This window comes from Pseudopodoces humilis, chromosome 2 (assembly GCF_049639895.1).
Source record: "Pseudopodoces humilis isolate 2021_Gansu_Grassland_sample_001 chromosome 2, ASM4963989v1, whole genome shotgun sequence".
NCBI classification, from domain to species: Eukaryota; Metazoa; Chordata; class Aves; order Passeriformes; family Paridae; genus Pseudopodoces; species Pseudopodoces humilis.
The window spans coordinates 93,054,507-93,065,845 of record NC_142201.1 but is presented as its reverse complement, the minus strand read 5'-3'; the positions used below and the strand labels follow the sequence as shown (position 1 = coordinate 93,065,845).

Below are 11,339 nucleotides of genomic sequence, written 5' to 3'. Positions count from 1 at the left end.
GAGAGTGCTACAGAATTAGAACAAAGTGCTGCTTATTATCTTTGTAGTAAGTGGTATGAGTCAAATTACTTGTCTCGAAGTGTTTGCCTTGTATTTATATACAATTTATAGTGTAACTAACAGTAAGTATAAGCACTTGCTGTATCAGTATTATAATGACATATGTCAGTCACCTGGTAAAAATGCTACACCTGTATGACCTTTCTCGAGTTCTGAAAGGTCTCACAGGTTCCTGAGATGTGCTGCATGTTAGGCACTGATGTCTCATGTTGATATTATTTCAGTTCTAAGTATCTGTGCAGCTTCAACGTGCAAGTTGGGGGGGGCTGCAGTGGAAATAAAATACTTAAATAAAAAAAGTAAAAAATAATTAAATACAGTATAGTCTAGGGGGAGAAATAAAACAAATTAAAAAGCTGTTAGTGGGAAGTGTTTCCATGCTACTCACCTTGGTGAAACTACCATGTCAAGTTTAATTTAATGCACAGCTGTTAAATGGACTAACCATCTTGTTTCACCTTTCTCTACCACTGCTGGATTACATACCTTACTTCTTTGTTCACAGGAAGTTCATGAAGTGGATCATGGTCTTATTAACCAGCAACTTTCTGATTCAGAGGAGACTCTTAATTCATGCACAGAGAAAATGCAGGGTCCTGCTCAGTATAGCTGGAGTGCTGACTGGAGCTTTTGGGTAATGTGTGTTAACTCTCTCCTAACTTGGTTTTAATTTATAAATATAATACATGTCTATTTTAATTTACACATGTGTGTATATGTACAAGTTTTATATCCACAGTTCTCAAGTTGCTTTGTAGTCATGAATTAGTAAAGTGTTCTCCACCCATGTAGTGAGGCAGGTAATTTTATCATTACTGGCTTACTAAAGTGTAAGGTGAGACTGAGGGGGTGAAGTTGTTTATCTGATGTCATGGATCAAGTTAGTGACAGAACTTGTGGCTTCTGTGCCCAGTCCTTTCTGGCATGAACCCATCCAATGTTTCTTATGCCTTTAGAAAGACATTTTTGATACACTGGTGCTTTTTAAGCATTAGGGCTGAATTTTGGTTCTCAATGGTGGTTGGTGGTTCTGGATTGCATTCCTAGTGTTCGTTTTTGTCAAGTAAACACATTTGTTTTCCACAAGAGTAAATAAGCTTCCTGTGTTTTCTCTAAAAATTGAATTTGTGAATAAGAAAGGCAGAAAAGAAGTAATTTATTTTTTTTTTCTTTCTGGGGAAGTGCCTGACTGAAAGCAGAGTGTGTAATAATAATAAGTTCTTATTTCAGTACTTTCTTTCAGTAGCTTTTTTAAAATGCCTTGAGAGAAGGTGAATGTGTGTGTGTGTAGACTTGGAGTGTATGTTTTGCTGTTAATTTGGTGCATGGATTGTTATTGTTTGATAGGGAAGGAGACCACATGTGCATGGAGCCACAGGTACCAGCTGATCTTGTGGGAGACCCAGAGTGCCAGAGCTGTGAGGAAGGGAATCTGACTCAGGTTCTGTGTCAGGTGTCCTCAGTACATCAGTGTGCTTCAGCTCATAGGAGCATCATCTGGACTACTGTGTCCTTCTCCTGAGGAGGTCGTCAGAGTGTTCCTTGTGCTCAGCAGGTGCAAGATTGAGTAACTAGTGAAGGCCAGAAGGAATCCGTGGCAGACCTGTGAGCAGAAGTGGGGGGATTAGATTTCCCAACTCCTTATAAATTATATAAATCTAGCTGGTATGTTTTCATCATTCCTGTTCACAGGTAGATGTCCCAATGCTCAGGACATCTGTTCTGCCTCTTAGGCCATAGGATAAATCCCCTCCAAATGCCTGTGTGTACTCTGCAATGGAGCAGTAGTAATGTAGAGCCAGTGGAAATAGGACAGGCCTAATAAAATCCCAGCAGGTCATGGACTTGTGTTGCTAGAGTGAGTTCTTGGGGTGTTCAGTATGTTCTTCACTATCCCTGCTGAGACAAGGATGGTCCAGGGCTGTCCTGCCTGTGCCCAGCTGTGTCTCTGTACCTGAGTGGATGGGAAGTCATGCTGTGCAGACATTGTAACTGCCAGCTATGCTCTTGTTAAGTGGCAAATTAGATTGTGTAAACTAATGCTTGCTGGTTTGTATACAGCCACTAATGCAGGTGGTATTTTGTGCGAGGAATAAACCTGTTCAGGTCTCGGTGTCAGGTTATTGGACCTGCTGTTAACAACTCAGTGTTTCCTTGATAGGCCTGGCAATGGAAAATGAAGTCATTAATGTACTCTACATGGAGAATGTAGCTGTGCTATTGGTATTGCACTCTTGGGTTTCAGACACATACTGAAGGCTTGAAGTTTCTTTGACCAGAGCTTTGAGCCTGTGCAGTGCAGGATTTTGTGTCCTCACTGTGCCACTCTCTGCTCCCTGTAGTAATGTGTGCGTGTAACTTTAGGGGAGTGGGATTCTTCAGTGCAGTGGCAGCTGCTGTGTGAGGTGTTTTTCCAGTATGATTAAATGATTATTTTCTCTCTGATTTATGCTCCAAGACCTTAGTATGTGTTTGATGTTGGTGTTTGTCTGGTTCTGCAAACATGACCTTGCACTTAAAATAAAGTAATTGTGTAAATACTTCCCTCTTGTAAGATAACGCTGTGGCTGGAAATGTAGTCTTACTGTCACTGATCAGTTTTAAAAGCCTGTACCAGTCTGGTTGTAGGAAGCCACGGTGCTTATTTTCTCAGCCTCAAGGCAACTGAATTGTAAAGCAGCAAGAGCCAGGAAGTCACAAATTTGAGAAGAAAATTATGATTTTTTTTTTTTAGTGTTATGTCATTGGCATCTCTTCTTGCTCTTGTTGACAGAAGATGTTTCAATAAGTTGCATGGTTGATGATCAGCTGTTGACTATTAAAAACAAATTGTTAAAACTCCCTAAATTCTGAGTCATAGTAAATGTGTAGGTGATAGCAAGGAAGGCAGCTTGTTGCAGTGTGTGAAGCATGTGTCACTAACATTTGACAAAGATCATCTTCGTGTCCTGTGACAGGTGGGGACGTGTTATGCTTGTTCCCACTCTTGAGTCAGAAGAATGGAGGAATTGCTACAACAGCAGGACTAGCCTGTGGTAGCATCCGGGGATCAGCTCTGTTGCCTGGGTTATGTGTCTGGAGAGGCCACACGCTTCCAGCAGCTTAGGTTTGCTCCAAGGGTTGATTTCTTCTGAGGGTGATGTACTCTTGTTTTGCTGATGATAGAAACCAAATGTGGATGTTAGAGCCTGACTGGTTTGACTTCAATTTTTCATGGATTGAGTTGGGAGTAGGCAGTTATGCCATGCCTCTGGAAGTTAGGCCAGGTATCGTGAATGCTCAATAGGAGCACAGGTAATTAGCAGCAGTCTAGGGCTGGCAGCCTCTGGGGCAGTCTCTCTCCTGCTATGGTGAGGCTATGGCAAGTGGGGAGAAGGAAGGATAGCTGAAAAATTATCAGGCAGGGTAGAAGAGTATCCTACTATGTGGAATTTTTCTTACCTCTTAAAAAAATAGTATTTTGGATATCTTTATTGAATAATTTTGAGAAATAATTAGTTTTCTCTGTTACTGAAAGCAGTTCTTAAACTGATAGTATTACTTAACTGCTATTTTTAATGTTGATGGTGTGTCATGGGCTATTTTTTGGTTTTGGTTTTTGGTTTTTTTCCCCCCCCTCCGCCTGGAGGTGGACAAAGCTGGACTTCTGTAAACTCACTGGAAGAAGAAAAAAGGATGGATTAAAAACTTAATCTTGGGTCTTTCTCTCTCCACTGGAAATGGTACAGCTTTTATCTCCAGTTGATTAAATAGTCCTAGTTTGGGCAACTGCAAATAGATGAGGAAAGTCAAAGATGATTGGAAATTGTGTTATATCTGGGAGCCCTATCTCAGGATTCTGAATTCACCTTTTTATCCTTTTTTATGCCCTTCTTACTGAAATATGGTTCAGTTTAATATCCTTGGAAGAAGAAACCTGTGAAAGCCTTAAGTATTTTCCTACCATAGTGAAGAAGGTGAAAGGTGAATAAGGAAGCTAATGAAAAGGATCCTTGCATCAAAAGTGAAGGTTTTGTGTCTGAGAACTCTAGTTTATATTATTGAACAGTCAAAGAAAGTTCATGTATGTCTACAATAAGAAGAATGCCTGTGGGGAAAAAAACCCAAAAAAGCGAGTCCTTCCCTTGGAATGAAAAGGTAGGTGGAATGAGTGGAAATCAAATGAGCGTCTCAGAAAATTGCTTGTATCTGGGAGGCTTCCTTAAGAATTTGAAAATGTGAGGTGTCAAGGAGGTGTTGGAAAGAAGGTAATAAAAGAGGCTTAAAAAAGGCAATCGATTGGAGTGTAATGCCAGTTTAAAGAGTTGGCCAGTATGAAGGAGTTTGAAAATAGAAGCAAATAACTGATACAGTGGAAAGTGAAAATAAGCCTTTTCATAATATAAGAGCAGCTGAGGTTGCACAAGATCGAGAAGGAATTTTGAATTTTTACACACATGGATCTGGTTTCGACAAGAAAGAACTGGTCTGGGAGTGTGTGACAATATGTATGGCAACAATACAGTCAGTATATATGACTCAAACCTGCACAAGGAGGGGTGCAGATACGTATCACAATTTGGAAGATAACATATTGAAGCACAGATACAAACTGAGGCACTTGGGGGCCCAAGACTGGTAGGGTTAAATGAAATATTGTATGTATACTTGTTTGAATCCTCCTTCCATCTTTCTCTGAAGACTTAAACCACTCTTGGAATGGCTTACTGGGCTGGTTGAACTGGTAATTGTTTTGGGGGCTGATATTTAAGGCCTTGTGACAGTAGCTCTCTTATGTTGTATATTTGGTATGTTCCTTCTTATCTGTGCCTCCAAATGTTTGGGATGTGGAGGAGATACATCAATTCTCTTGACACTGGAGGAGGATTTTTAGCCTCCTTTTTATTTGCTGGTATGAAGCAGTCTGCTGAGGAAGATGGGAATTGGTTAAATTGATTGCTATAGGTCTACAAAGAGAGTAAAAGCCTCTAAGTGCATTAATGCTGCATTTTGGGGTTTTGTTGACTGGGCTTTTGTTTATTTGGTTTGGTTTTTTAAATGCCCTAACTTCAGTACAAATAGCTTTTGCTGTAGTTGCAGGACTGGCTTTGTTGTTTGTTTATCTACTTGGAATCCCCAGAAACAGGTGCCTTTTTTCAGCCCTGTGATAGCACTGATTATACAGCAGCAGTGTTTTAACCTGGTAGGAAGATGAACTGCAGTTCTAACCAGCCCTTGAACATGGGTCATTAGGCTAAACGGGTTTTTCTCCCTTCTTTTCATGATGGGAATGTCTTTATTGCTGTTGATGCAGCTTCGGGCTGAGCACTGAGGTAGATCTGGTTATCATAAAATTTCAACTTGGACTGACAGTGGTACTCTGTCAAAATAAGCTTTTGCCAGCTGTAGCAGTAGGTAGTTCTATATAACATGAATTATTGCTATACGCATGTTAATTAGTCTAGAACCTGAAGATTAAGCATAATAGGTCAGAAAGAAAATACTTTGGATTTGTGTGATTTACTTAGTTTTTTCCTAGTCACTGGGAGGAAAACCATTAGAAATGCAACATGGTTCAGGAAATTTGCATGGAGTTGGAATAGTGATACCCTTCTAATGAAAGGGAAGTCCCTAAGTTGCAGAATGAGAGCTTTAGTAGTCAACTCTAGGAGATGGGAATAAGTTTTTTAAAATTTTTGTCTTTGTTGTTTGTCTACAGCTTGTATTTCTGCAAACAGGTAGTGGTCTAGAACTGTCTTTTTCAGGTCTGCTACAGGTGAACCACTTGTATATAAGGAAAAGGAAAGAAGACAGGTAGATAAAACTGTGCAAGATATGATTGTTTTGTGGTATATTAAGTTATTAGCAGCAGCCAGGAGAAGAAGTTTTGGGGCAGTTGCTTGGTGAGTGCCACTTTCCATGGATTTTCAAGTGCAGTAGGGCTACTGGCAGGCTTAATAAGATGACCAGAGTAATTTATAACAAAGCAGTGTATGTAATTGGCCACGGTCACTCCTACATTATTATCTATGTAGGGTTGTGGTTTAATATGCTCCTTCAGGTTTTCACTGTAGTTCTCATCGAAAGTATTTGTGTATCCTTTTATGAGCTGCTGAAAACTAAATGGCACCAAGGGGAAATACTACCATGGTGATTGTTTCCTTCATTATTTTGTTTTCTGATCCTTGTTTGGGCACTGTTACTGAACTTAAATACAGATCAGAGATGCAGTTACATAGAGACAGATTTTACTGGCAGGGTAAGGAGGGAAATGTCTGACTGAAGCGTGCTGTTAATTTTGCTTCTGTATTTGGCTACTTTGGCATCAAATAATCTTGGTGAGACCTTGCAGGTAAGGAAGATGAGTTGAGAAGTTATGTCTTGAGGTTTCTTTATCATATTAGGCATTTTCCTAACCCTGAAAACATCTGGATTTTCCCTGTGTTTGTTGAATGGATCAAATAAGTCTAAAGACAGGCAGTTTGAATTTTTTTTTGTATTACTTGGGCAGCCTGCAGTGAAAGATCAGGTGAAAAAACAGATGTTTTTAACCAATGGCATTAGCTACTTGTTTCATGTGCTATGAAAACAAATGTGAGTCAGATGAAACTGCTGTTCAGAAAGGAATGTATTTTGTTATCCAAAAGGAAATAATCTTGATTGAGCTTTTAATTGCCGTTGCATCATAATACGTAGTACGCTTATGGCTGTTGAAACCTAGACTCAAAATTAGCCTGGGGAGTAGACAAATTGTCTTGAGCTAAAGAGTAACTCTGCTGGAGGATGACAAACTCACTTCAAGTACAGTGTTAAGACAGTAAATGCAGAGTTCATCCAAACACACTTGGTTTATTTGTATTAAGTTTGTTTTAGGAGTTGATGTATTACAGGACTTAGTTGTTGTATTTTGATTTACCTTTTTCCTTTTTTGTTAAATCTTCATGGGGTAGACAGAATTACTGAAATAGAACAAAAAGACTGCTTGAATGCTGCATTTACGAAGTCAAGAAAGTAGGTACAGATCCACAACTTTCCCCTAAAATGAGAAGGAGTTGGGCAGTTAAGAGCCTTGTGAACTTGGCTTGTGCTAGTGTTCTGGGGAGGGAGCATGAAATGTGGTTTCTGGTCAGGGGCATTATAGGAATAGTTTTATTACCAGGTTCAAAGATGTTATTGCCAGATAGGGAGGTATTCATGAGGATACTGAATATGTTTGAGATTGGGACATCTTGGCTCTTAAAAGCTAAAAGCACCTTAATTTCTGATTCAGAACTGAGGAAGATATTTGTCCAAAGCTCTTGAACTTTTTAATTAATTTTTATATTAAAAATCTAAGTGTTTGTTTCATCCAAACTCAGAGGTACTTGGTGGCAGTTGTATAAATAATTATATTTGAAACAGAAATTATCAGTCTCATTGCTAATTGCAAATGTCCACACTCAAGTGTTCAATCAGCTGCAGATGGTGTTACCTTATAAACAGGAAATGCACTTATAAAACAGACTATGCTAATGATGTTTTTGAGACCTGAGTCACGCTGGTACCCAGGCTCTGGTAAGGCCCTTTTGAGATCACTTTGAATCCTCTCACTGGCTTTAATAAATAAATTGCCAGTGGATATTTTTCTGTATGGACGTCCCAATATCTTGCTGTTCTTTCAGCACAGGGAGATTCCCCATGATGTGTCCCGTCTTTGCTTTGGGAAAGCAGAAAAGTTACCTTGCTTTTCTGGTGAAACCAGTTCCTGCTATTTACGTATGTAGCTGATCTTGACAGCAGAGCTGCAGGCTCTCCAAAGCCACCACCCAGCTAGGTGCACAGATACAGGTACTTATCCTAGCCAGCAGCTGGGGCTGCAAAATGACTGTAAATACAGCCTCATTGTGTTCTATTATCTTCTCATTTCAGACTTGCAGATTTAAATGTGAGTGATTAAAATGCCTTGATGTGCATTTTTCTGTTTCTTCTGTCAGTTTCCTCAGTAGGGCTGTGCTTGGAGAGGGCTCTCTCTTTGCTGTTGATTCCATGTCAGTTGTGGAAATGTAGCAGACAGGTCCTAGGTAAGGCAGGTGGAAAGGGATAGACATCATAAAGCAGAATAGGTGCATGCCTGCTGTTCCCCTCTCAGAGCAGGCAGAGTTTTGTTGGGCATGCAGAGCCCTGTATCCCTTGCCTCAAAGTGCCTATGAAGAGCTGAACTCTAGGTGGCTGCTAACGTACACATTTTGGGGAATTTGGGTGTGCTTGAAGCATGCCCTGATTTTCTGAGCTCCTGCTCTGGAGTTCAGACTGAGAAGGTGTCTGAGTAAGGGCTTGACTTAAAACAGGGGCCAGTGGCTGAGTTTTGTGTGAGAGTAGATTTGTCTCCATTCTGAGTTGCCAGGTACAGATGTACTCTTAAGGCTGGTTCATGGATTGTAGCCTTCAGAGAGGAGGGGTGCTAGGCATTAAGTGCTTCTTTCTGAGCTGGTGTTTCCCTGGTGATAGTACTTTCCTCTGCTATTCCCTTTGGGACTTCTGTGAACTTGAAGTGATTTTTTTATGCTACTGCAGTCTGCTTCCCGAAATCAGTTTTGTTGATGATGGTTTTAGATTGGAGCTGGGCATTGGATTGGATTGGAGCTTAAATGTCACCTCCTGCGTAAGTTTTTTTGCCCAGTTGCTGTAGCATTTGCGTGCCTGTCCTGCAAGGCTAGGGGGTTTCAGCCTGTTTTCCAAGCTGGCATGCAAGCAGAGGCTGGCAGAACGCTAGCTAGCACTGCTGGAGGGTGGCCAGCACCAGCTCTGAGCAAGTGGGTGAGAGAGGGGGGAGCTGCAGAGGCTTTGGCCGAGGATTTGTATGGTTTGGAACAGGCTGCAGGCAGCTAGAGGAGGTATGTGTAGGGGGTGTGTGTCTTCTGACTTGACATTAGCTTCATGCCTCAGTCAGTTTTATTCTGAAATGGAGCATATGCTTTCCTCTGCACTGTACGTGGCAAGCTTGAGATTTATATCTTCAAATCAGAGTTGTTATGAAAGTACATTGGCTTCACTGTTAAAATGCTTTAAAACACTTGCAGAAAAAGAAGTACTCAATACTACAAAGCCATTGCTTCAGAATAAGCAGAGGATATTCTCAATCCAAGCTCTTGCTTTTCAGGAAAAAAATATATAGTAGTACTAATGGCAAGAGGCTTTCTTATAAATTGATAAGAAGGTTATCAGCTTGTTTCCCAAGCACCTTGTTGGAAGCAAGTACCTTCAGCTAAACCCTATTTCAATGAAATGTGAAAATGAGCTAGTTTTGCTGTGGCTTTGAAGGAGAAATTTGTGAGAGTCCCTCACATGTTCTAAACTGAAATACTCTGTTACAAAATTCTTCCAGGTCTATTCTGCTGTTTAGATTATTTTTTTTTTTAAAGAACATTAAAAATGTAATCTCTAAGTGGTTATGCAACTCAAAGTTCACTGCAGAAATACCTTTATATTTTCAGCTTGAAGTCTTTTAATTTTCTTCTTGGGAAGGATGCCAGATTTTAAAATTCTGCATAAAAATGTTACCTTTGTTATAATTATATAACCTGATGTTAGCAGCATGGTATTTCATAGGATGTTAAATTTTCTTTTCTGTCAAAATCACACTTGTAACAACTTTGGTTGGGGATTTTTCTAGGCTACTTTTCAAGCCATGCTCCACCTTATATAGGTGAAGCTCAAGCATGAGACCTTTATTCCTGTTCTTGTAAGGACACTGTGACTGGTGAGGTGTGGGAAATGACCAGGCCCTCTGTGAGCGGTATTCCAGTTCAGCCAAGTTCTTGTTCCACATGGGGAAATGCTTGTGATCGGGCCTCCCTGGTCAGTAGTTGACCAGAATTGCTTTTCATGAAAACAGGCTTTCACCACGTGTCAGGTCAATGATGGCTTGGTGTGACTGATGTCCATCCCACTTGGTGAGAGCTGAGCTACTCCTGTGGGACACAGTGCTTTGATGTGCTGCACCCAGTCTTCGAAATAAGTAGAAACAGTCTCCTTTCCTGAACCACCTCATTTAGTCACTTTCATGACACTGGGTGTCAAATGTTTTCTAAGTGGGCGCCCAATATTTCAGCAGCTCTCCATAATGAAATAGTTCTGAGGAGTTTCTTTCTACGTGGAATTTTTGGAAGTTCCTGGTGTTACTGGTAAATCATTGTCTGACACTTTCAGTGTACCTGCCTGTGCATATGTGAGAACTAGTTAATAGTAACACGCATTTGGGGAGAACCAGAGACTCTCTTTAGCCTTGTTTATGGAGTGTCTTGGGCTTAAAAAACCACAACCACCACCCCTCACTCCCCTATCTACCCCAACCTTCCCCACCCCCAACCAAACAACCAAACCTGGAAGATACAGTATAATATAAAGAAAGGGATATTGAAATTCAGGTCCTTGGCAAATATTCTAGAATATTTGCCAATGACTTGTATTTTAATATCCCTTTCTTTAAATTATACATACTGTATTTCCAACAGAAGAAAGACATACTTTCACCAGGGTTCTGCTGGGTGTCACTGAAGGAGAATGCTGCTGTTTGTTTTCTGTTCAGTCACTAAGAGATGTTAGAGTTCCTTTCTCCTTCAGCCTCCACAAAGAAGAGGGGGGCTGGGCCGCAGGAATGGGGACATAATGAATTTAGTGCACAGCCTTGTGCCTGCCAGTGGCCCTCTGCTTAAGAGACTCCCCTCTCCACAGGTAAGGGTGAAAGAAAAAAGCATATAATGAATGTAAGGAAAATAGCTGTAGCTCCCTAAACATTTCCCCCTCCCACTATGACTAGGAGCTTGTTCACTTTTCTTTGAGAGCATGGGAACTTTTGGAAAGCAGGCTCCTAAGGAATACAGTGGCTGAGCAAACCCTGGCAACAGTTGCTTGGTTTCTTTTTTTAATTGTTTGACAATGCCTCTCATGACCTATCAATTAAATACAACTGTGTGAATAAGCAGATGTGATCAAATACCTCCATATTTAAAAAAAAAACAAAAAAACCCCAAAGTCTCCCAAACACACACAACACCTCTCCCAAAACCAACAAAAGTGAACCAAAGTGCACAATATAATGTACACAGCGCAGTAAATCACCCTAAGTAATGTCATGTTTTCAGGTCTTGTGAGTGGTTCTTTCCCTGTGTAAATTAAATGCTTTTGTCCTTAAAGAGAGAAAGGAATCTAAGTCATTGCTAGTAAAACTTTTGAGTACTCAAGCTTTGAAAATTGTTCCTAAACAAATTTTTTTTCTGTGATTTTGTCAAGAAGTGGTTAGTGAAAATAGATTACTGTAG

At 40.4% G+C, this 11,339-nt stretch overlaps 1 protein-coding gene across 4 annotated transcripts in view; it reads left to right on the top strand.

Moving 5' to 3' along the window:
* Positions 1-11,339, top strand: part of GRAMD1C (GRAM domain containing 1C) — a 51,425-nt gene that overhangs the window by 964 nt on the left and 39,122 nt on the right. For 3 of the 4 annotated variants that reach the window (XR_015771968.1, XM_088051923.1, XM_005523916.3), the window contains exon 2: positions 566-694. Coding sequence is in view for 3 of the 4 variants with exons in the window: in XM_088051923.1 (XP_087908049.1) it covers positions 566-694 (129 nt within the window). In the remaining variant the exon portion in view is untranslated. Of the gene's footprint in view, positions 1-565; positions 695-4,128; positions 4,198-11,339 lie in introns of those variants that run through there. The other variant, XM_088051924.1, reaches the window with a different exon arrangement.